The 22,127-nt window shown below is 40.6% G+C and overlaps 1 protein-coding gene across 1 annotated transcript; it reads right to left on the bottom strand.

The window, feature by feature from the left end:
* Positions 1–1,678: 1,678 nt before the first annotated feature.
* Positions 1,679–13,495, bottom strand: LOC111978552 (hepatic leukemia factor). The gene is made up of 4 exons (XM_024008666.3): positions 13,095–13,495; positions 10,985–11,338; positions 6,880–7,091; positions 1,679–2,502 (listed from the first exon to the last, which is right to left on the bottom strand). Exons 1-4 carry the CDS (start codon positions 13,225–13,227, stop codon positions 2,287–2,289), a joined length of 915 nt encoding a protein of 304 aa, XP_023864434.1. The 5' UTR covers positions 13,228–13,495; the 3' UTR covers positions 1,679–2,286.
* Between the last annotated feature and the right edge of the window lie 8,632 nt (positions 13,496–22,127).

The following is a 22,127-nucleotide window of genomic DNA, read 5'->3' as shown; positions in this document are numbered from 1 at the left end:
CATTTGTAATGTGGTCTTTAGTAATGTCCAGGCAAAGTATCTAAAAAACAGCTTTTGTTAAAAGTAAACAAGTTCTTAATATACATAGTTCATTTTAAAAATACACAAGAAATATATATGTTGGGAAAAATACTGTACAAAAACATGAATATCTTTGTATAAACAATAAAACCTTTAATATATCAATATATCCTTTGTATACTGAAATGTTTTGGTCTGTAGTAAAGATATAAAGTGATTAGAGTATATTCCACCGTACTGTATAGGCAACACCATTCATTCGCTCAATGTACAGTGTGATTGTTATCAGAGGAGGCTGCTGAGGGGAGGAAGGCTCATAATAATGGCTGGAACGGAGCATATGGAATGGCATCAACCACCTGGAAACCATGTGTTTAATGTATTTGATACCATTCCACTGATTCCACTCCAGACATTACCACGAGCCCGTTCTCCCCAAATTAAGGTGCCACCAACCTCCTGTGTTTGTTATATACAGTAGTACATCTGTTACATTCATCTCGTTGGGTCACAGAGAACATCTGTGCAGTGTCCATACTAGTACAGTCTCAGTCTCAGCAGGACTTCTTTCAATCTGAGCAGGACTGAGAGGCTGTCTCAATACGGATACTGACAGAGAAAAGTCATGCTCGGGAAGAGTAAAAGAAAATGATAACGTCTATTGTCTATTGCATGGATGCTGATAATGTTCAAATTTGAATGCTTGAAGAGGAAATAAAAACATGCCAGATTATATGTAAATAATACAAGTAATTAGAAATGAAATAAAGAGGGTAGTTTCATGCTTGTCTGTGACAGTAAGCTTGGTAGATAGGAGACCAAGACCCTACTGCTTTATGGGCTTATTGCTTTAGCTTCTGACAGTTCTTCTGTACAACACGGTGAAACAATGATCTGGTGACAGGTAACTTGAAACAACCTGTGTTAACAAAGTTATAAATAACACTGTCATAACCTACAAGCTCTCACAGTCTTACGTCACAATAAGACGTTCATCCATGTTTCTCAATCGTCATATTTCTAAGTTGTTCCAAAGTCAAATTTCGAAGTGTTTAAGGTTAAGTTTAGGCATTAACTCTGAATTCTTAAGGTTAGGCATTAATTCTGAATGGTTAAGGTTAGGGATAGGTTAGGGATAAAACAAAAATATAAAAACTTCTTTCTATCGCTGGATTCAAACATGCAACCTTTGGAATCAGAGGCAGATGCTTACACCCATTCGCAACATCTTAGCAAAACCAAAACCTACTTGGAAGTAACAGGGCTCACTGTTGCCCCTTGTGGCTGTTTTCCATATCATCTCCCGACGTCCTCAGACATGGATAGACGTCGAATACTGACTTGTATCACGGGTAACCTGCCTGGTCATAACACTGCCATATGAACGAAATGAACAAATGACAAAGCTGACATCATAGAATGCTAGCCTGGATGCCAGTCTGTCTCTGCGTTAGCTAACATGCTGTTGCCTAATCAGGCAACTGTGTAGCGTTACTTAATGCAGAAACAGTTGGGTACCCAGGCTAGCGGTATGTAGGCATTAGATAGTTTTCAAAGTGTGAGCAGTGCAGTGATTCTTTACATCAAGATTCTACACTTTACAAACAGCTTATCTCTGACAGAGCATAAGAAAGGGGGGGGGGGTGGATTAAAAAGAAAGCTGGATGAAGTGGGACAGGTAACGTCAGCAGAGACATCTCAGCTGACATAACCTATATTTACAGTATGGAAACCATAGAAAACCATGGCAACCACAGACACAAGATCATCAACAGACGATAACAGATGTTATGGATCAAGCGGGAGTTGGATGAGGGTAGGTAATATAACATAATAATAATAAGGTAATATAACATTCATTCATACATATTCATAAAAAAATGAAATGCCACAGTAAACGCCGTGGACAATATGTACAAACCACCGTGTAAGGAAAATAACACATAAAATACATTAGCTATGTGTGGATAGATATATAAAAAAGAAAATAATACAATTAAAAACACACATAGCCCAGAAATAAAGGAAACACATTCCGTTTCATACTCACACTTTACACAACGTTATCCGCTTTCACTCTAAAGTGCCAATCAGAGACAGACATGGGTGAGATAAATGGGGGGTTTGATTGGGTGGTTGTCTCAGACAGCTGTAAGCTCAGCCTCTCAGCCTCATATTTGTGTGTGTGTGTGTGTGTTTGTGTTTTTCTTTATGTTTGTGTGTGTAGTTGCTATCTGTGTGTGAGTGTATTCTGTCTCAGTCCCATTACAGAGGTCCGTGTGAAGCCTGGTACTTGACCACTATGTTTTTGGTGCGCCCCAGCTCTCTCCTCAGGTCGCCCACCTCCATCCTCAGTGCTGAATTCTCTTTCTCCAGGAAACCCGCTCGGATGGCGATCTGGTTCTCTTTGAGCCGACGGGCGTCCCGTGACCTCTTGGCAGCCACGTTGTTCTTCTTACGCCTCACCCAATACCTGTCATCCTGCTCGAGAGGTGCAGGGGAAGAGAGCGGGGAGTTAAAAGAGGGGAAATGTCCCACTGGGCAAAAACTGATTGAATCAATGTTGTTTCCACATAATTTCAACCCAAAAAGTCTATGTGATGAAGTTGAATCAACATGGAAAACTAATTGGATTTGCAAAAAGTCATCAACTTAAGGGCATTTCGTCTTTTTTCACCCAACTTTTAACCTAAATACAATGACAGTGAATTGTTTTGTTGATTTTACGTTTAATGTGAATTTGTTGACAACTCAACCAAATGTAAATCAAAACTAGATATCGAACGGACTTCCGTGCCCAATGGCACAGTTAATTATAAACACATGAGACCTAATTTATAAACGTTGCGTATGTACAAAATATACCCCAAAACATTAGTGTACCAGTTTTCACGCAAAAGTTGGCATTTATACAAACTGAACTTGAAGTGAGAATGTGCTTAGCTTCCCGCAAACTTTAGAACATGCACCGTTTTTAGTGGTTAAAATGTGGGATACGATGACACGCTTATTCATAACAAAAATATAATAACAGGATTCAATCATTTACCGTTAGTGAGAACAGCAATGATACATTTTTTGAATCTTTGCATTCTAAAATAGTTAGAAACAGTACATAGTACTATACTACATTTGGAAAGTATTCAGACCCCTTCACGTTTTCAACATTTTGTTACGTTACAGCCTAATTATAAAATTGATTAAAACATTTTTTTTCTCATCAATCTACACACAACACCCCATAATGACAAAGCATTTTTAGAAATGTTTGCAAATGTATTAAATATAAAAAACAGAAATAGCTTATTTACATAAGTATTCAGACTGCTATGAGACTCGACATTTTGCTCAGGTGCATCCAGTTGGCATTGATCATCCTTGAGATGTTTCTACAACTTGATTGGTGTATATCTGTGGTAAATTCAATTGATTGGACATGATTTGGAAAAGCACAGAACCTGTCTACATAAGGTCCCACAGTTGACAGTTCATGTCAGAGCAAAGACTAAGCCATGAGATCGAAGGAATTGTCCYTAGAGGTCCGAGACAGGATTGTGTCGAGGCAAAGATCTGGGGAAGGGTACCAAATAATTTCTGCAACATTGAAGGTCCCCAAGAACACAGTGGCCTCCATCATGCTTAAATAGAAGAAATTTGTAAGCACCGACACTCTTCCTAGAGCTGGCCGCCCGGACAAACTGAGCAATCAGGGGAGAAGGGCCTTGGTCAGGGAGGTGACCAAGAACCTGATGGTCACTCTGAAAGACCTCCAGAGTTCCTCTGTGGAGATGGGAGAAGGACAACCATCTCTGCAGCACTCCACCAATCATGCCTTTATGGTAGAGTGGCCAGATAGAAGCCACTCCTCAGTAAAAGGCACATGACAGCCCGCTTCGAGTTTGCCAAAAGGTGCCTAAAGGACTCTCAGACCATGAGAAACAAGATTCTCTGGTCTGATAAACCAAGATTGAACTCTTTGGCCTGAATGCCAGGTGTCACGTCTGGAGGAAACCTGGCACCATCCTTATGGTGAAGCATCGTGGTGGTAGCATCATGCTGTGGGGATGTTTTTCAGCGGCAGGGACTGGGAGACTAGTCAGGATTGAGGGAAAGATGAACAGATTAAAGTACAGAGAAATCCTTGATGAAAACCTGCTCCAAGGCTCTCATAACCTCAGACTGGGGTGAAGGTTCACCTTCCAACAGGACAATGACCCGAAGTACACAGCCAAGACGACGCAGGAGTGGTTCCGGGACAAGTCTCTGAATGTCCTTGAGTGTCCCAGCCAGAGCCCGGACTTGAACCCGATTGAATATCTCTGGAGAGACCTGAAAATAGTTGTGCAGCGATGCTCCACATCCAACCTGACAGAGCTTGAGAGGATCTACAGAGAAGAATGGGAGACATTCCCCAAATATAAGTGTGCCAAGCTTGTAGCGTCATACCCATGAAGACTCAAATCTGTAATCGCTGCCAAAGSTGCTTCAACAAGTTACGGGTATGAATACTATGTCAATGTGATATCATTTTTTTTTATACATTTGCATTGTGTGTAGATTGATGAGGGTAAAATAACTATTGAATCCATTTTATAATAAGGCTGTAACGTAACAAAATGTGGAAAATGTCATGGGGTCTGAATACTTTCCCAATGCACTGTATTTTCTTTCTATGATCATTGCAGAATAAATTATTTTTCTGACTATGATGGTTTCGTACTTGCCAAGTAGCTTATAGGCCTAGAACGTCCCATCTCTCATTTAATTGGACCCACTTTAACATAGTAAATAGAATAAATTCCTCACCGCATTTTCTGGCCATGATGGGTTCATATTCTTGAAGAAGCTTTAACCTACAACAAATTACCATGGCATCTCTAATTTAATTTGGCCTATTAGACTATTATTTAAGTTATTTTGCTCTATGCATCCAAAAGGGAGCGCAGTTGATAATATACAGTAGAATTTAACAGACAGTTGATATTTTGCTTTGAAGTGCGTAGGCTACCACAGTAGTTTTTTTTCTTTTCGAGTAGACATACTAGACAATGTATAACAATTTGCGGCCAGTGCAGTATATTTAGGATTGGGAAAAAGTTAACGCAAAACATTACTGATTTCAAATGATCTGTTTACAGTTCCACAGCAATTTCCAATAGTTTTTCTCTTTCAGAAACAGCAAATGTTATTGTACATTTACATTTAAGTCATTTAGCAGACGCTCTTATCCAGAGCGACTTACAAATTGGAAAGTTCATACATATTCATCCTGGTCCCCCCGTGGGGAATGAACCCACAACCCTGGCGTTGCAAGCGCCGTGCTCTACCAACTGAGCCACACGGGACCCTGTGTGTTTAACATTGTAAAATGTTAAAACATTCAACCAACACCTCCAGAGACATTTGGTCAAGTTCTCCATTGCTATTTCCTTTAGAAACTAACTCGGCCTAATTCCAATACTTCCAAAGTATACAGTAAATGATGGCGTTACTGTCACCATAAAAGGTGGACTTTAATGCTCATTCTAACGTGCATAGTTTCAGCACCGGTCGGATTTTTAATGGGCAACATGTGTATGTATGGTATGTGCTAAGTTTATAAATCTCAGTATTTGTGTATGTGTGCAGTCTTTTTAGAAATGGCACAGGCAGATATTTAGTTTGAAATGTACGCAACGGTTATACATAAGACCCCAGATGACCAATATTATCATTTTTAAAAACTCACATATTTCATATAAGCGGGTTAACTGGATTGGTAGCTTTAGCCAACTTTTCATTGGCTTGTTGCTGTGTACCAAAACAGTTGCCTAAGCAACGCTGTAAAGGGGTTGCCATGAATTTGGCATTATCTTACAGGCAGCTCCTGGTGAGTAAAATGCTCTAATATAAATATGGTATCAATGCAAGTACTGGGAAATGACACACAGTACAATACTGTAAAATTTAACAATGAAAAAATGCAGTGGAACTGGCTTTGAGGTCCAGAGTTGAGTTTGAGGGGCCTTTAAAGTATATTTGAAATGCATTCTTTGGGATATTTACCTGGAGCCAAAACAGGTCAAACACTGTAAAGGGTTTACATTTGGCAGTAGCTTACAGGCAGCTCGTAGCAAGTAAATAAAAGTAAATAAATGTAAATAAATGCCTCTGTAATCAGAATAAATTATGAATGGATGAATTAATTAAATTCATTGAGGTGAGGGGTTTGTATTTTACAATATTTTACTATAATTACAAGGGATTGGTTCAAGCAGGCTGGCTGCTTAATTGTGTGTTTAAGTGTTTACACATTACAGAATATTACTGACAATTTTGTGTTTTATATCACTTGACCTTCTATGGGCCTTAACAAAGGCTTCCAAGCTGGTGGTCAAAAGGTCTTTGGTGCTCCAAAGATACAGTACGTTCACTCTGTGAAAAATCACTCCGTGAAATTAAACACATCCATTTGCTAACTGTCAGAGATAGACCTCTCCCATTAAAAAATGACCCCTCCTCTCTCTCTCTGGCAGCTAGTGGAGTTTTCCCATAACCTTTGTATGGCTGCACAATCAGCTTTCAGTCAATTCACTAATGTACTAAAACCATGCATGAATCCACTTTTATGCGAACAAACTTAAAAAGGCAAATCCCCTAAGTCTCTCACACTCACACACCTTGTTTTCATATGGCTTTAGTGTTGTTGTGAAACCAGATTATAATCAGTATTAATGGCTCTCTGTCTACATGCCATTCATTCACTGTGATTATTATCTATAAATAATAGATGAGTCAGCGTTATGAACAACTCTACCTGTTATAAAATCAGGGATAACACAGCGCTAAGTAATCTGATAAATTAGATGACACACACACCTTCATGTCATCAGGGAATAACACCTTGCGAGCTTTCTTGAACATGGGCTGTGGTTTGAGCTCCTCGGGGGCAAACTTGCATTTGCGGGGGTCGAACATCTCCTGTCCCGGTACACTGGACAGGGCCAGGTCAGCAGGGTCGGGCTCATAACTCATCGGCACCTGGATGGACTCTGGGTCGATGGGGCTGGGAGTGTTTCTGGATGGCAGGGCTGGAGAAGGGGAGGAAGACAACAACAGAAGGTTAGAGACATGGAAATAGGCTAGAGAAATGTAGTTCATAGAATTATAGAAATTACCTCTGCATACTTTTTCGTTTGGTGTGTCGGTGCACTATTTTCAAGACATTCATGATAAAAGTGACAAATTGAAAGTAATGCGTTTTTATTCCCAGCACCACAAACAATTGTACTGTTATTATAATGTATCCAGTAGTAGTGACAAACAGTGGCCACCATGGGGCACAAGACACAAAGCTAACACTCACAATCTACACCAAAATTTGCCATTGTGTGAAAAAAAACAGTGTGAGTACCAACATTTCCCCTCTTCCCCCTCCAATTCCCATCCAAAATAAACTCTGAACCAACTACTGGACAGAAGCACATCGGTTATAAAATGGGTATGTGGACAGGGCTCATATTATAAATCTCTATCCACTTGTCTCTTACACAAACATTATGCATGTATCTATCTCTTTGCATTGAGTGGAGACTGGAGGCCAGCTGGTGTGAGATGGGAGAGAGAGAAAGATAGTGCCAGAGGCCCTGCTCCTTTTCAAATGACATCTGAACCTCATTCTCAAATCAAAGTTTATTGGTCAAGTGCACAGGATACAGAAAAGCCCTACAGATCTGAACCTGATGTGACGACTAGGCCATTCTCTAACTGAGCTGAGGTATAATAGTTGTATAGAAAACCTTACAGTTTTTTATTTGCACTTGTATTCAAATTCAGATTTACATTTGATTTATAATCACACTCTAACAAGTGTCCAGGAGGTGTACTTCAAGCTGCCTCGCGCTATAGAAACAGGAGACAGCCTCCTGCCTCTATGGGCTGTTCTGGCTCGGACAGGGCTTACTTGGTCAAGACTTTCTTATCTACTTAACTAACCTCTACCTCAGGCTCAACTGCTACCAGAGAGAGTCGGCTGGTGGACGAGATTAATCACACTGATTCAGTCTGAGATGTACAGTATAGATAGATCTATACCTAGCTCAGCACAGCTACAAAGGGATGTACAGAGACAGGGTTGACCTCCAGTGCAGATGAAGATTTCACTTCAATCAAGAGAAGACAACATATGCTTCTTAGAAGTGAGTAAAGCACCTGCTAATCAGAAGTGCCTGAGACGAGTGACTAAGGAACAGAACATTACACTAATTAGCTAAAGGGATGCACTGAGAGAGATTTGACCTCCAGGTGAAGATTTAACTTCAATCAAGAGAAGGCAATCTGCTTCTCAGAAGTGTCTTAGGCTGTGTTTACACACGTAGCCCAATTCAGATATTTTATTTGCATACCTGATATTTAAAATAAAACATGAAATCAGATCTTTTTACTTTTGATTTATACTACCTCCATATGTGGATCTGAATACTCATACAAACCTGATCCACCATGTGACCTCTTTCTATACGTTCAGATCAGATTTCTTTGCTCTGAAGTAAATATAAATGTGCACATGACCTGCTGTTACCATGACAAATACCCCAACATTTTAAGGAATTGTTTACACAGCCACCCTAAGAACCCAATTCAGGTTTTTCTTCATATCAAATATTTTTTTCTGACTGTCAACACACAGTTTTACATGTGACCAATATCAGATTTGCACATTCACACTGATGTAGCCTCTGAAGTAGCACACAGATGCAATGCTCATTTCCTGTCATTGTCCTTTAAAATTCTAAGGTAGTTGTCATGGTAATGGAAGGTAATGTGCAAAACAAACACTTCAGAGAAAATAAATCTGACCTGAGCATCCAGACTGAAATCAGGACGAGAGCCACATAGGCTGCGTTTACACAGGCAGCCCAATTCTGATCTTTTTTCACTAATTGGTCAGATCAGGTCAGGTCTTTACCTAATAATTGGGCAAAATATCAGAAGTGGGCTGCCTGTGTAAATGCAGCCATATAGATGTGGTATAACACCTGCCTCTCAGAAGAGAAGTACTTCAAATTAGTGACTTACAAACAGAACATTGCACTAATTAATCAAGTTAATTAAGCCTTGTTCAAATTGCAGGCCTTAATGCTCAAATCAGTTTGGTTTTTCAAATCTGTTTTGGAATACTGACTGTCCAAACAGCAAGTTACAAGTGACCAAATCGGATCTCTGTGTGTTCAGACAGCAGTCATTTGCTGACATGGCTACACTCGTTGTCATAGTAATGTCGGGTGTGTGCACAGTGGTGTAGGCTGATTGGTGGTGGTGCTGAAGGTGACAACAATGTCTGCTTCGAATGTTCAAAATCATAGTATAAAAACACTTTTAAAGCCTTGAAGGATAAGATAATCCAACTTTTAAAACAAGTCATTTTTGGCTAGCCACAGCAGCCAACTATCTAGGTGGCTGTTGAGCTTTCTAGCACATTCACTCATTTGTTTGTAAACAATTAACACGCTAGTTAGCTACCACATGTTCTTGTCAAACTATCAGAGTAGCTAGCAAGCAACAAGATATGCTAAATAACAATCTAAAAAACATTTGAGGTCAAATAAATCAGATTTGACCGCTCAGACACAAGTCGCATGGCCAGGAATCAGAATTGTATCTAATTTCAAACCCCTACCCCCAAACATCTTCCTGCAGTGGTGGTAGGGGTTTGAAGAGAGTAGTCTGACTGGCCTACATGCTGTTTACATTGTGTGTTTTGGGTGTGGTTGGTTATTGTTGGTCCATATGTCGTATAGGTTAGATCAGTGGTTCCCAACTCCGGTCCTCGAGTACCCCCAACAGTACACATTTTTATTGTAGCCCCAGACAAGCACACCTGATTGAACTTGTCAACTGATCATCAGGCCCTCAATGAGTTGAATCAGGTGAGTTTGTCTGGGGCTACAACCAAAATGTATGCTGTTGGGAGAACTGGAGGACTGGAGTTGGGAACCACTGCATTAGATTCTACAATGTGTGTTAGCTGGGTTCACGTGAGGTACACCTGCTCCTACTTCTGATCATGTCCCAGTGCAGGTAGGTACAGCACAGTATGTACCTAAAACACAGATATTACGCAGAGACAAGCCCAAGTACAGACAGCCTGAAGCTGTGTGTCTGTATTCTGTGTGCAACACACTTACGGGTCACACCATCAGAACATCTGTTGAATTTCACACCTTTTCCATTCTGGGTTTGTGGCCTCTTCTAAGAAACCAAATAAAGCAGTCCTACACTCTAGTCGTACTGGGCCTGCATTTTAATGGGGGCACAGACACTAAGGACTGTGATGGATACATGATTCATCTTTTTCCTTCTCATCTATTTTTATGTTGACATAATTTGTTCTGAATTCTGACACCCTCAGAATGCATTGGTTGGCTCATCCCAACCCAAGGCCAAGTGTGAAATGAACAGACAGCTCTACACAGTATCTATTGATTTACTCATCGATTACGAGGTGACAATAAAATATGCTACTGGACCCCTCGAGGTGACAGTTCTAAACCTTATTAATTGCAATAGCAACTCTCATAAAAGTGGTCCTCTGTGACTCAGCTGGTAGAGCACAGTACTTGCAACACCAGGGTTGTGGGTTAGATTCCCACGGGGGACTAGTGTGAACATGAAAATGTTTCCACTCACTACTGTAAGTTGCTCTGGTTAAGAGCGTCTGCTAAAATTTAAAAATAGTGTACATCTAACACCTTACTAATAAACATGGTGACTAGCAGGTGTATTGTATTTTCACTTCAAATTATTGAGATTAGTATGATCTGAGAGCAGTGCTTAGGGGGAATATTTTCCCTAGTGACAAAAGCCAGGGAAAGGATGAATTTTATGGTGTACTGTAGAGGTGTGCACATTCTTGTCCCCGCTCCTCCTTGTTTCCCTGTGTGTTTTGGTATGTATGCAAGGTGTGCGTGTGTGTTTTACACACCTGTTCTGGTGAGACTACGGCCCATGCTTGTGTGTACCAACGTCGATGCGCTGGCATGGTTGCTAAGGTCGATCACCGAGGGCGACGGTGTGGGCGGGGCTGGTGACCTACTTGACGTCTGGTGCTGGGACTGTGATTGGTGTGTTTGGTGCTGGTCGCGGTGGACGGCGGTGGCGAGATCAGACGGAATGCCATTTTCCGACAGGAACTCGTCCAGATCCATGTACTCCAGCTGGAAGTTGTCCTCATCGTAGGGGAGAGTCTTGTTCCACAGCGTCGGGCCAAGGAAGGCTGACTGTGGGGCACTCCTCTCCTCATCCAAATTCTTCTCCTTCTCTCGCTCCTTCTCAAACCCTAGAGAGAACATTGGGGGGTCCACTGTTAGTACCAAGACATTATATATATATTTCTTTTTAAACAATGCTGCTCTATCACAAGGCTTGTATTATGATATTGAACATGCAGAATATTTATTTCAGTTTATTGTATCTGTAATTTGGGAGAATAAAGTATCCTCTATGGCAGGGCTTTTCAACTCTTACCTTATGAGGTCTGGAGCCTTCTTGTTTTCTGTTCTACCTGATAATTAATTGCACACACCTGGTGTTCCAGGTCTAAATCAGTCCCTGATTAGAGGGGAACAATGAAAAAATGCAGTGGAACTGGCTTTGAGGCCCAGAGTTGAGTTTGAGGGACCTTTAAAGTATATTTGAAATGCATTCTTTGGGCTATTTACCTGGAGCCAAAACAGGTCAAACACTGTAAAGGGGTTACTGTGTGAATTTGGCAAGAGCTTACAGGCAGCTCGTAGCAAGTAAAATTATGCCTTTCATATTACAGTACTCCTACTGTAATATAAATACATCTAATTTTATTGGTCACATACACATGATTAACAGATGTCATTGGGGGGGTAGCGAAATTCTAGAAATACGTTATCAAAGCAAGTACTGTGTAATGACATACAGTACAATACTGTAAAATAGGCTGTATTATACTAATAAAAGGTCAATGCTACCGTAATCGGAATTCATAAATGGATGAATCAATGAAATTCATTGAGGGGAGGGATTGTTTGTATTTCACAGTATTTTATTGTAATTACACAGGATCAGTGCAAGCAGGTTGGCTGCTAGGTAAAGTATTTACACATATTAATGAATATTTGGTGTTTATATCATTTGTACTTCTAGAGACCTTAAAGGCTTCCAAACTGGCAGTGACTAAAGGGCAAAACAGACCAAAAGGACATAGCAAAATGCTCAACCATTTGAGGGTTAAAACTAGATGCCACTCCAATCTGTCTCCTAGACAAATTTACGGGGCACTATAACCACATTGCACACTCATCTTCTGCACATCTATCACTTCAGTGTTTAATTGCTATATTGTAATTATTTCACCACTATGGCCTATTTATTGCCTTACCTCCCTTATCCTACCTCATTTGCACACACTGTATATAGACTTTTCTTTTTTAAATGTATTGACTGAATGTTTGTTTATTCCATGTGTAACACTGTGTTGTTGTTTGTGTCGCACTGCTTTGCTTTATCTTGGCCAGGTCGCAGTTGTAAATGAGAACTTGTTCTCAACTAGCCTACCTAGTTAAATGAAGGTGAAATAGGAGTTCAAATTGTACAGCATTCTCACACACAGGTGCAACAGATATGGCCTCTCACAAGGCATGCCTCAAAATGTGTTAATGAGCCAGAAACAACAACACCATACACCCAATAGTAGTTAAAAGGTTTTTGGCACGCCAAAAATACTGTACTGTACTGTATTCTGTGTGGTGGAATTACAGTACCATTCGAAATACATATATATATTTTCTCACAATGAACCATAATTTACAGTATGCTGCAGTAAAAAGTTTGAGTATTTTACTGTTGATAATACCCCAAATTACCGTATAATTTACAGTTTTCTGTTACAGTGTAGATACAAGTAGCTTATCCTATAAATAAACTACACAATAATACATAAATAAACAATGGAATTTAAAAGAAAAGTATATTTCTATACAAATTAGAATAATTTCAATTTAAGATAAGTTGTTCTATAGACTTGGAACATAATATAATAATAAAAAATACTTATTTCTTACTTTCATTTTGGTGTTCATGTTTGAGGAAGGGTAGTTTCATGGGGTTCTCCAATAGAGACTTCAGTACGCAGTGATTCGACGCAGGTAGAAAACGTGGATTCACCGTGAGATGTCTGGACATTATTTTATCCATCACTTCTTCCTTTAGCTGTAAAAAATGCACTAAACCTGGTCCTGGGGTATTATTATGCAGATAGGCTAATACAAAATATTAAACAAAACAGATCAATCTAAATCACAAGAATAGGTCGATTTAACCTGTTCAGTTAGCCTAACTGGAGAGAAAAATTAACTCAGTGGGCAGATTCCGTGCAAAGCTGGTTCCAGTGCCACCGGCTATTCCAATATCGGCTGTCGTCTGCAGCAGAAGACTGATAGCGTTCAAGAAGACAGATAGCGTTCACCCATTCCATTCATACCATATGTGAGAACCGAAGTGTGTGACGTCAAACCCTGAGAGATACCGCCCCTCTTTTCTCGTTTGTGTGTGTGTGTGTGTGTGTCTGTGTTTCCCGACCAATTCATCATTACAATGAATGAGGCCAGTGTCTAAAAGTGATTAAACGCCACTCAGATGTTAATTCCGGTCTTTATTCGGTCTGTCGTGAAAGTTACCTATGTAGGCTACTACAGTATATTATAATAGACCTAGTCGTATGCCCTATGGCCTATAATTTATCTTAATGTTTAACAGGGTTCAAAGATCAGACATTGCAGGGCTATTCATCACCTGAATGCGCACAGAGAGTAATAGGCCTATTGGCATAATATCCGAGTTTGTGTGTAGAAAATCTTATTAAACTGTTATAACATTATGTAGGCATAAATTGGCCCTTGTTTCATAATAGATGCAAGGTGCCATCAGTTTTGAATCCCTTGTTCTCTATGAGAAACGCATCCTCATATGTGAAACACATGACAGATTCACTTTAAATTAGGCTATCATTTGTTCCCACATACATAGAAGAACAAATGCATATTGAGGCTATTTAAAAGCGCTTTCGTCATGTTTCAAACCAGGAACTGTGAGAGCGCATTATTTTTATAGAGCGCTTTTTTCGTCGGTCACGCTTTGAACGCACGGAACAAACCCTGTTCACCCTAGAACAGAGTGGAATGATTGGTCACGTGCGTGGGCGCTGTTGACCTACTTTTGTCCAATAGCAGAGCGAGATATCCTGCGCTCGCTGCTCACCCCCCCTAGCCGGTTCTCACATTGAACCCCTCGTGTGCCTTTGCCCGGCGAGAAAAACAACTCAATCTCACACAGTACTGGGGAAGAAAAAAGGGCCCGTACTCCTTGAAATAAGTCGTTAAGGCCTACAAATGAACAACTGCAGGATCCTCAAACTGAGTGCTGCCTTCTGCTGCCAGAATCCTCAACCGCACCAGATCAACTGATCACATCACAGCAGTAGTGGTGCATGGGTAAAATTACTGAGGAAACCAAGCCAGAAAAAAAGCCATATTACAAACTGTTTTGTGGTAATTGCTTGTTTGCTCTATAACCTGGTAATTCATATGCCTTGCAATCGTGATATATAGGCCTAATGCCGAGAAAATTAGAAGACACAGTGTCAGAATGAATTCAACCACACCTTTGTTTCAAAACAAAAGCGGAGAGCAACTGTCCCATGAAGTCCACAAAGCATATAGCATGTAACAAACAGTTACATGACCTACAGCATGGTCAAGCAAGAACCTTTTCTCAATAGGGGGTGCTGTTTACACTTTGAAGATTTTTCGTTCCCAGATTAAACTGCCTCGTACTAAATTCTTGCTCGTACAATATGCATATTATTATTACTATTGTATAGAAAACACTCTCTAGTTTCTAAAACCGTTTGAATTATTTATCTGAGTGAAACAGAACTCATTCTGCAGCTCACTTCCTGTCAAGAAGTGAGATTTCTGAAATTGAGGTCTCTGTTCCAGGATCGGTTTATAAATTCCCTTATAAGCTATGGGGCTACATGCACTGCATACGCCTTCCCCTAGATGTCAGTAAGCGGTGAGACTTTGAATGGAGCGGATAGCACCATCTGGGGGAGTATAAAACCTCTTGGAACGGAAGTACCGACCTTTTCGACGAGGCGCCTGACGCAGGAGGGCAACCGGCATGGCGTCTTCAAAAGCTTTCGGTTTAGCAGTTCTATATCTCCGGCTCTGATTTAATTTGTTTTTTGTCTTAAAAACTTCATAAGGTAGTTAAAACCTCTTGACACTCCAGGGGGTGCTGTTTCAACTTGGACATTTATCGTTCCCAAATTAAACTGCCTCGTACTCAATTCTTGCTCGTACAATATGCATATTATTATTACTATTGGATAGAAAACAATCTCTAGTTTCTAAAACCGTTTGAATTATGTCTGTGGGTGAACCAGAACTCTTTCTGCAGCGAAATCCATGACAGGAACTGCGAAGGTCTGAAAATGAGGCTCTGTTCTCAGATCAGTTTAAAGCTCTGTATGTATCCTATGGGTCGACATGAACTGCACCCGCCTTCCCCTGGATGTCAGTAACCAATGAGAAGTGGAATGGAGTGTCTACGTAGTTCTCAGAGCTTATAAAAGGCCAAGGAACGAAGTGTGCTCTCTTTTCGTCGTTCGTCATTGCGCAAAGCAAGACCTCAAGATGGCATTTTGAGACGCTCAGTTATCGGCCTTAGCTATATCCGTCTGTAATTTAATTCGATATAGGTGTTAGAAACATCATAACAAAGTTATTTTAAACCGAGTTATATCAGTTTATGCGAGTATATTGCTATTTTCGGAATTTCCTTAGTATTGCATTTTGGGGATTTGGGAATGTTGTGGCCACATAGCTATTGTTAGCTGCTAATTCCGAAGTTGAAGACGACGTTTTACAACCAAGCAACGATTATTTTGGACAAAGGACACCTTGCCCAAGATTCTGATGGAAGCTCGTCCAAAAGTAAGAACTATTTATGATGTTATTCCGTATTTATGTGGAAAAATGTAAACGCATTTGTCCGCCGTTATTGCGGCACTAGTCTGGCTGTAACGCACACTGTATGTCTAGTAACGTTAATTTTAAAAATCTAACTCAGCGGTTGCATTAATAACTAATGCATCTTTCATTTGCTGTCCAACCTGTATTTTTTAGTCAATCTAATCGATAAATAATCGTAAACTTAGGTGCCTTTCCAAGATGGCGCCGGCCAGAATGCATGACCTGTTGCCACTGATTACATTGTATAACAACGATTTGTGCTGCTAAATATGCACATTTTCGAACAAAACCTATATGCATTGTGTAATATGATGTTACAGGACTGTCATCTGATGAAGTATATCAAGGTTAGTCAAAAATTATATATCTTTTGCTGGATTGTTACGATCGCTAACCTTTGCTACTGGTAAACGGCTTGTGTTTCCGGCTATTGTGGTAAGCTAATATAATGCTAAATTGTGTTTTCGCTGTAAAACACTTAAAAAATCTGAAATATTGGCTGGATTTTCGGACCTTCCCTTGGTCGTATTTTCACGGGGCAGAAATCTCAGAGACCAATTGGTACACTCTGATTTAACCCCAAGATATTCCTGAACAACGTCTATTTGTGCCCCTACTGGATGGAAATTATAAGTGTAATGGCTGTGCCCAATGCAATGGCACTTATAAATGCAGATCCTTCAAACACCCACAAACAGGGAAATCGATCCCAATCAAAGGTGTTATTACGTGCTCCACTAAGGCAGTTATTTATCTTATAACTTGTCCTTGTGGTAAAAATTATGTGGGTAAAACAAAGCGTGAATTAAAAGTACGTACCTCAGAGCATCGTAGCACCATTAGGTGCAAAAACTTGACCTACCCAGTTGCGGCCCACTTTTTGGAGGCAGGCCACTCGATTTCATCTTTGCGTTATATTGGCATCGAACATGTCACCCTCCCTAGGAGAGGGGGTGACCTTGATAATTTATTGTTAAGACGAGAGGCTGCTTGGATATTTAATTTAAAGACCCTTGCTCCCTTCGGTCTTAACATGGACTTTGATCTGAAGCCATTCTTGTGATTGTTGTGATTGTTGTGACTTTGCCATTGTGGTTGTTTGTAGGCTTGTGTGGTCTTAAGTGAGTCTATGATCGTATCCATTTGTATTTATTGTATGTTGCTCTTTCTATGCCATTTTAATATYAGAAATTAACCAATGATATTAGGCCACTCTTGGCCATGATTACAGACACCTGTGTGTCTTGACACTATATATAAACGAGTCATCCCGCAGTGTCTGTGATTGTACCCTGATGAAGACAGCTTGCCAGTCGAAACGTTGGTAAATTAAGTATTTTTGCATCTGAGCTCCCTTTTATTTTATTTTCAAGTTTTCTACTCCGCTAGCCAGCACCTCGCCTAAATAGGTGTGCGTTTCTTTTTCTTCTACAACGTTAGCTAGTTAACATTAGCCTTCTACATCTAGCTACATATTGAACTTCCATCCTCTCAGGCCAGGGGCACAATGTATGAATGTATGGTTAGATCAGAATCGGCGTTATAATCATTGGCCAGTACGGAGAATGAAGTAAAACAATTCCGAATCCCTATCTCCATCCATGGGAATTTAGGAAAGAGACAATTTTAGCTAGCTAGCTATCCACCGGAAGAGATGCAACAATTCAAGTTGTTTCTGTCAAATCCGTATTGCTCTTGATATTATGTGATGTGATTGGAGTGAAGCCAAATCCAAACTGGCTTCCCATGATACTTTTTTTTTGGTGCGCCAGGACCATTCACAGTTGAGCTCACTAAGTTTAGCTCAAGTCTGATTGGCTACTATTTTATACTTTCTTATCAAGGGAGGCCAAATGCTGGCAAGCTTCACTTGAAATCAATGCTATGGGCACTGTTTTGCTCGCTTGGATGCTTTCTCAAGTGAAATACATTCAGACTCTTGTGAATTGAAGGAACATTATAAAACACAGAGAGACGAAAGATAAATTACTTTAAAAAAATGTATTGGCCCATTTTATGGGGAAGTTTTGCTTCCCTTGCCATCCGTGAATACACCCTACTGCATCACAGCAATCCTTATTCCTGGTGGAATTACACTTAGGCAGAAGAGGCAATTGTCTCAGTCCTGGACATAATGCAAATAATAAATAAAGTAATTCTGCTTGAGTCCCATGCTACGCTCGAAGCATAATAAATAAATAATTACAAAAATCCCCATCAAAATCTGTCTGTTTAAAGCAGCAATCAGCAGTAGAAACAATAACAAAGAAACAATAACAAAGCAGGCTTCCCGCTCCTGGTTCAGTAAAAAGCTGAGGGATGGGTCTGAAGAAACGTAACCACTCAAATTCATAGACAAAGCTATGGATGCAAGGACTAACCATCCATGATATCAACATTATAGTTTTAACCATGTTTTGAGGCTATATAGTGTTTGTTTACATTGACTTTGTTTACAAACGTTGGAGTAAAACAAGCTTATATTTTGGGTACTGTGGGGTACGACAGTTGAATTAAGGTCATAAGGCATTTATAAGTTATATTCTTCAAGAATCAATGGGTACATCCTTAACAACAATTTATGTAGCAACTGCTGATTGCTCTTTTAAGCTAGAGATGTCAGTTTTTTGCATGGATCTACATTTTTTGCGTGACTCTAAATTCCCCGCAGCTGCCAATGTCGGCCTTGTTATTTGTCAGACCAGGAGACATCCTGAAAATCGGTCTTCTCATGAAGACCCCTTTATGGAAATATGAGACTCTCACGAACACGGTGGTGTTCTCCGTGTCACGGGACTCGTCTGAAGGTAACCTGGAAAATGAATGGAAGTGAATAGAGAATTTCCAGGTAAAAAAAGTTTTACAGGCAATTCCACGATAATTAAAACATATAAATAATTCTTGAGCTTTCTTATATCTCTTAGATATAGGACAGACACTTCCAAACATACTTCCTTTTGATAAAATGTTGGACTATCTGTTTTTCCATGTATGAATCTGGTAATACAATACATATTTATTTTGTAAAAAGACAGGTGCTACTGATAATACCATAGTTGCTGAGGCAGAGGACATGTATGTGTAGCCCATGTATCTGATGCTATCTGGCCAAAAAGATGATGGCATGTCATACTTCTTCTGGCCAGGCAGCATCAGATACATGGGCTACATACTGTACACTGAGGGTACAAAACATGAGGAACACCTTCCTAATATTGAGTCACACCCCTTTTTGCCCTCAGAACAGCCTCAATTCGTCGGGGTTAGGACTCTACAAGGTGTCAAAAGCGTTCCACAGGGATGCTGGCCCATGCTGATTCCAATGCTTCCCACAGTTGTGTCAAGTTGGCTGGATGTCCTTTGGGTGGTGGACCATTCTTCATACACAGGGGAAACTGTTGAGCGTGAAAATCCCAGCAGCTTTGCAGTTATTGACACACTCAAGCCGGTGTGCCTGACATCTACAACCATACCCCGTTCAAAGGCACTTAAAACTTTTGTCTTGCCCATTTACCCTCTGAATGGCACACTTACACAATCCATGTCTCAATTGTCCCAAGGCTTAAAAATCCTTCTTTAACCTGTCTCCTCCCCTTCATCTACACTGATTGAAGTGGATTTAACAGGTGACATTAATAAGGGATCATAGCTTTCACCTGGATTCTCTTCTGGTCAGTCTATGTCATGGAAAGAGTTTTGCACACTCAGTGTATATATAGTAAGACAGGGGGGGCGGTGTTTCAGTTTGCGCTTCGTGGGAATATCATTTGTTTTACAACAGGACAATGACCCAACACACCTCCAGGCTGTAAGGGCTATTTGACCAAGAAGGAGAGTGATGGAGTGCTGCATCAAATGACCTGGCCTCCACAATCACCTGAGTAAAACAAATTGACCTGCAGATGTTTTTCAAATCCTGATATATACTGTATTTATTTTCAGTTCATAGCAACTACACATTTTCTTATTGTGCAAGCTATAGTCCTCTAATGGAACACTTGCAGGCACATGCACAGATAGGGTTCAACCAGTGCTTGAGATCTTGCCAGTGATGATGTCAATCAAATTTCTCTGTAAGGAGTCATTGTCACTACTCTTGCTTAAAATGTGTGACAAGTGTTCGGTATAGGCCTATCGCCTGTGCAAAAAAATTATTCACTACAGATGCAGTTGAAATATTATAAGGAATTTAATTAAATTTTTTGTGTGGGTGGGGTGGAGAGGGTCATTTTTAGCACCTTCCCCTCACAAAGATCTTTGCATGGCGCTGAACACTTGAAACAGTGAGTGGGCGATTCACTGCATGTACAATATTCCCCTGAGCTCTCAGTCTCTCTCTCTCTCTTCTCTCTCTCTCTCTCTCTCTCTCTCTCTCTCTCTCTCTCTCTCTCTCTCTCTCTCTCTCCTCTCTCTCTCTCACTCTCTCGTCTCTCACTCTTCTCTCTCTTCTCCTCCTCTCTCTCTCTCTTCTCTCTCAATTCTCTCTCCCCCTAAAATGCAACTTCAGAGAGTTGGTCAAGATGTCATTTTTTAATGCAGACACAGAAAACAATGTAATTTTTACAGAACCAGAGAGAAGCCCTTTCACAATGACTTTGTTTTTATCAATCATGAAAAAGCTTGTTGCAAAATTTAAGAAAACAATGCAATCTATTAGGAATGTCTATATATAATATTTAATATATTTATATATAAAGGTCATATAAGGTCAAAAACGGTCTTGTTTTTTATGATATTATCTTCCTAGTAAACACACTCTAATCCCTATAAATTTGTGCCTCGGTACCAATAACAAGGATTGAAAATAAAGATTGCGCAGCATGAACAGAAATGACCCTAATGCAGGGCACCAGTTATTATGGTACTCCAAGAAGATCTTGAATCCTAGCTTTGCAGGCCGACACACACACGTTTAAGGTACGTTAAGGCCCCTCAAAACTCTAAGCTCTGGAATCGACGCCAAGTCCCATTTGTCACTTATTTTTTCCAATTGTTCCCGGGCGTCCTCACGAATCACAGGGGACTGATTTAGATCTGGGACACCAGTCATGGGTTGCAGATTAATTACCAGGTAGAAGACAGAAACCATCAGTCTCCGTATCCTTGTGTAAGGTCAGAGTTCAAATAGCCGCCGTGCTCTAGGCTATCTGAATAACCCATTTGTTGTGCAAATGAAAATAAACTGAAAACATAAATTGTGGTTTGGACCACAGATTTTGGCTCTTTATATTTAAATAAAACACATAAGCTAGCTGCGCTGAAAGGCCAGCTCTCTACTCAAAGACTCACATTTGGTTTCTGAGATGTGCCTGAGATCATTTTGTTTTAAAGTAATTTTTATTTCTACCTTCTCTGTCGGAGGACCACAATTAATTGATCTCTACCTTTCATGTCATTCACTGCTATTTATGGTTCATTTTTTTTTAAATTAACACAACTGTTGTTCAAGAGAATGAAATGTTGTGCAGTAAAATACAAAAGGCCTGAAATCAGGCAGCAGTCTGGCGTGAAATGGTGTCCCAAATGGCACTCAGGGTTCCCTTAAATAGTCCACATACTTCTGAACGCAGGCCCTGTAGGGTGGAAAATTCTGACCAGTGCGCCCTGTAGGGTGAATTCTGCGACCAGCCCTGTAGGGTGAAAATTCCTTGACCAGTGTGGCCCTGTATGGGTTGAAATTTCTGGACCAGAGGCCCTGGTAGGGTGGACATTCTGACCAGGCCCCCTGTTAGGGTTAAAAATTCTTGAACCAGGCCCCCGTAGGGTGACATTTCTTGCCAGGCCGCCGTAGGGTGAACATTCGACCAGGCCCCCCGTAGGGTAACCATTTGACCAGGCTCGTAGGGTACATTCTGACGCGGCCCCGTAGGGGTAACATTCTGACCCGCCCCGTAGGGTTAACATTCTACCAGGGCCCCGTAGGGGTGGCATTCTCTGACCAGGCCCCCCGTAGGTAAAATTCTGACCCAAGGCCGAGGGTGACAAAATCTGACAGGCCCGTAGGGTGACATTCTGGACGCAGGAGGCGCTGAACGCGCGTCACACAGGGACGTCTGTGCT

The sequence above is a fragment of the Salvelinus sp. IW2-2015 genome, linkage group LG18, assembly GCF_002910315.2.
Source record: "Salvelinus sp. IW2-2015 linkage group LG18, ASM291031v2, whole genome shotgun sequence".
Lineage (NCBI taxonomy): Eukaryota > Metazoa > Chordata > Actinopteri > Salmoniformes > Salmonidae > Salvelinus > Salvelinus sp. IW2-2015.
Note: the sequence above shows the minus strand (reverse complement) of the source record. Positions and strands in the feature narration are given on the sequence as shown.

Bases quoted from the DNA above. Each gene is read 5' to 3' on its own strand.
- LOC111978552 (XM_024008666.3), bottom strand. From the start codon at position 13,227: ATGGATAAAATAATGTCCAGACATCTCACGGTGAATCCACGTTTTCTA. The intron at 7,092-10,984 runs GTGTGTAAAACA...CCCCTTCTCCAG, and splicing joins CCGTAGTCTCACCAGAACAG to CCCTGCCATCCAGAAACACT. The intron at 2,503-6,879 runs GTGTGTGTGTCA...CCTCTCGAGCAG, and splicing joins TATTCCCTGATGACATGAAG to GATGACAGGTATTGGGTGAG.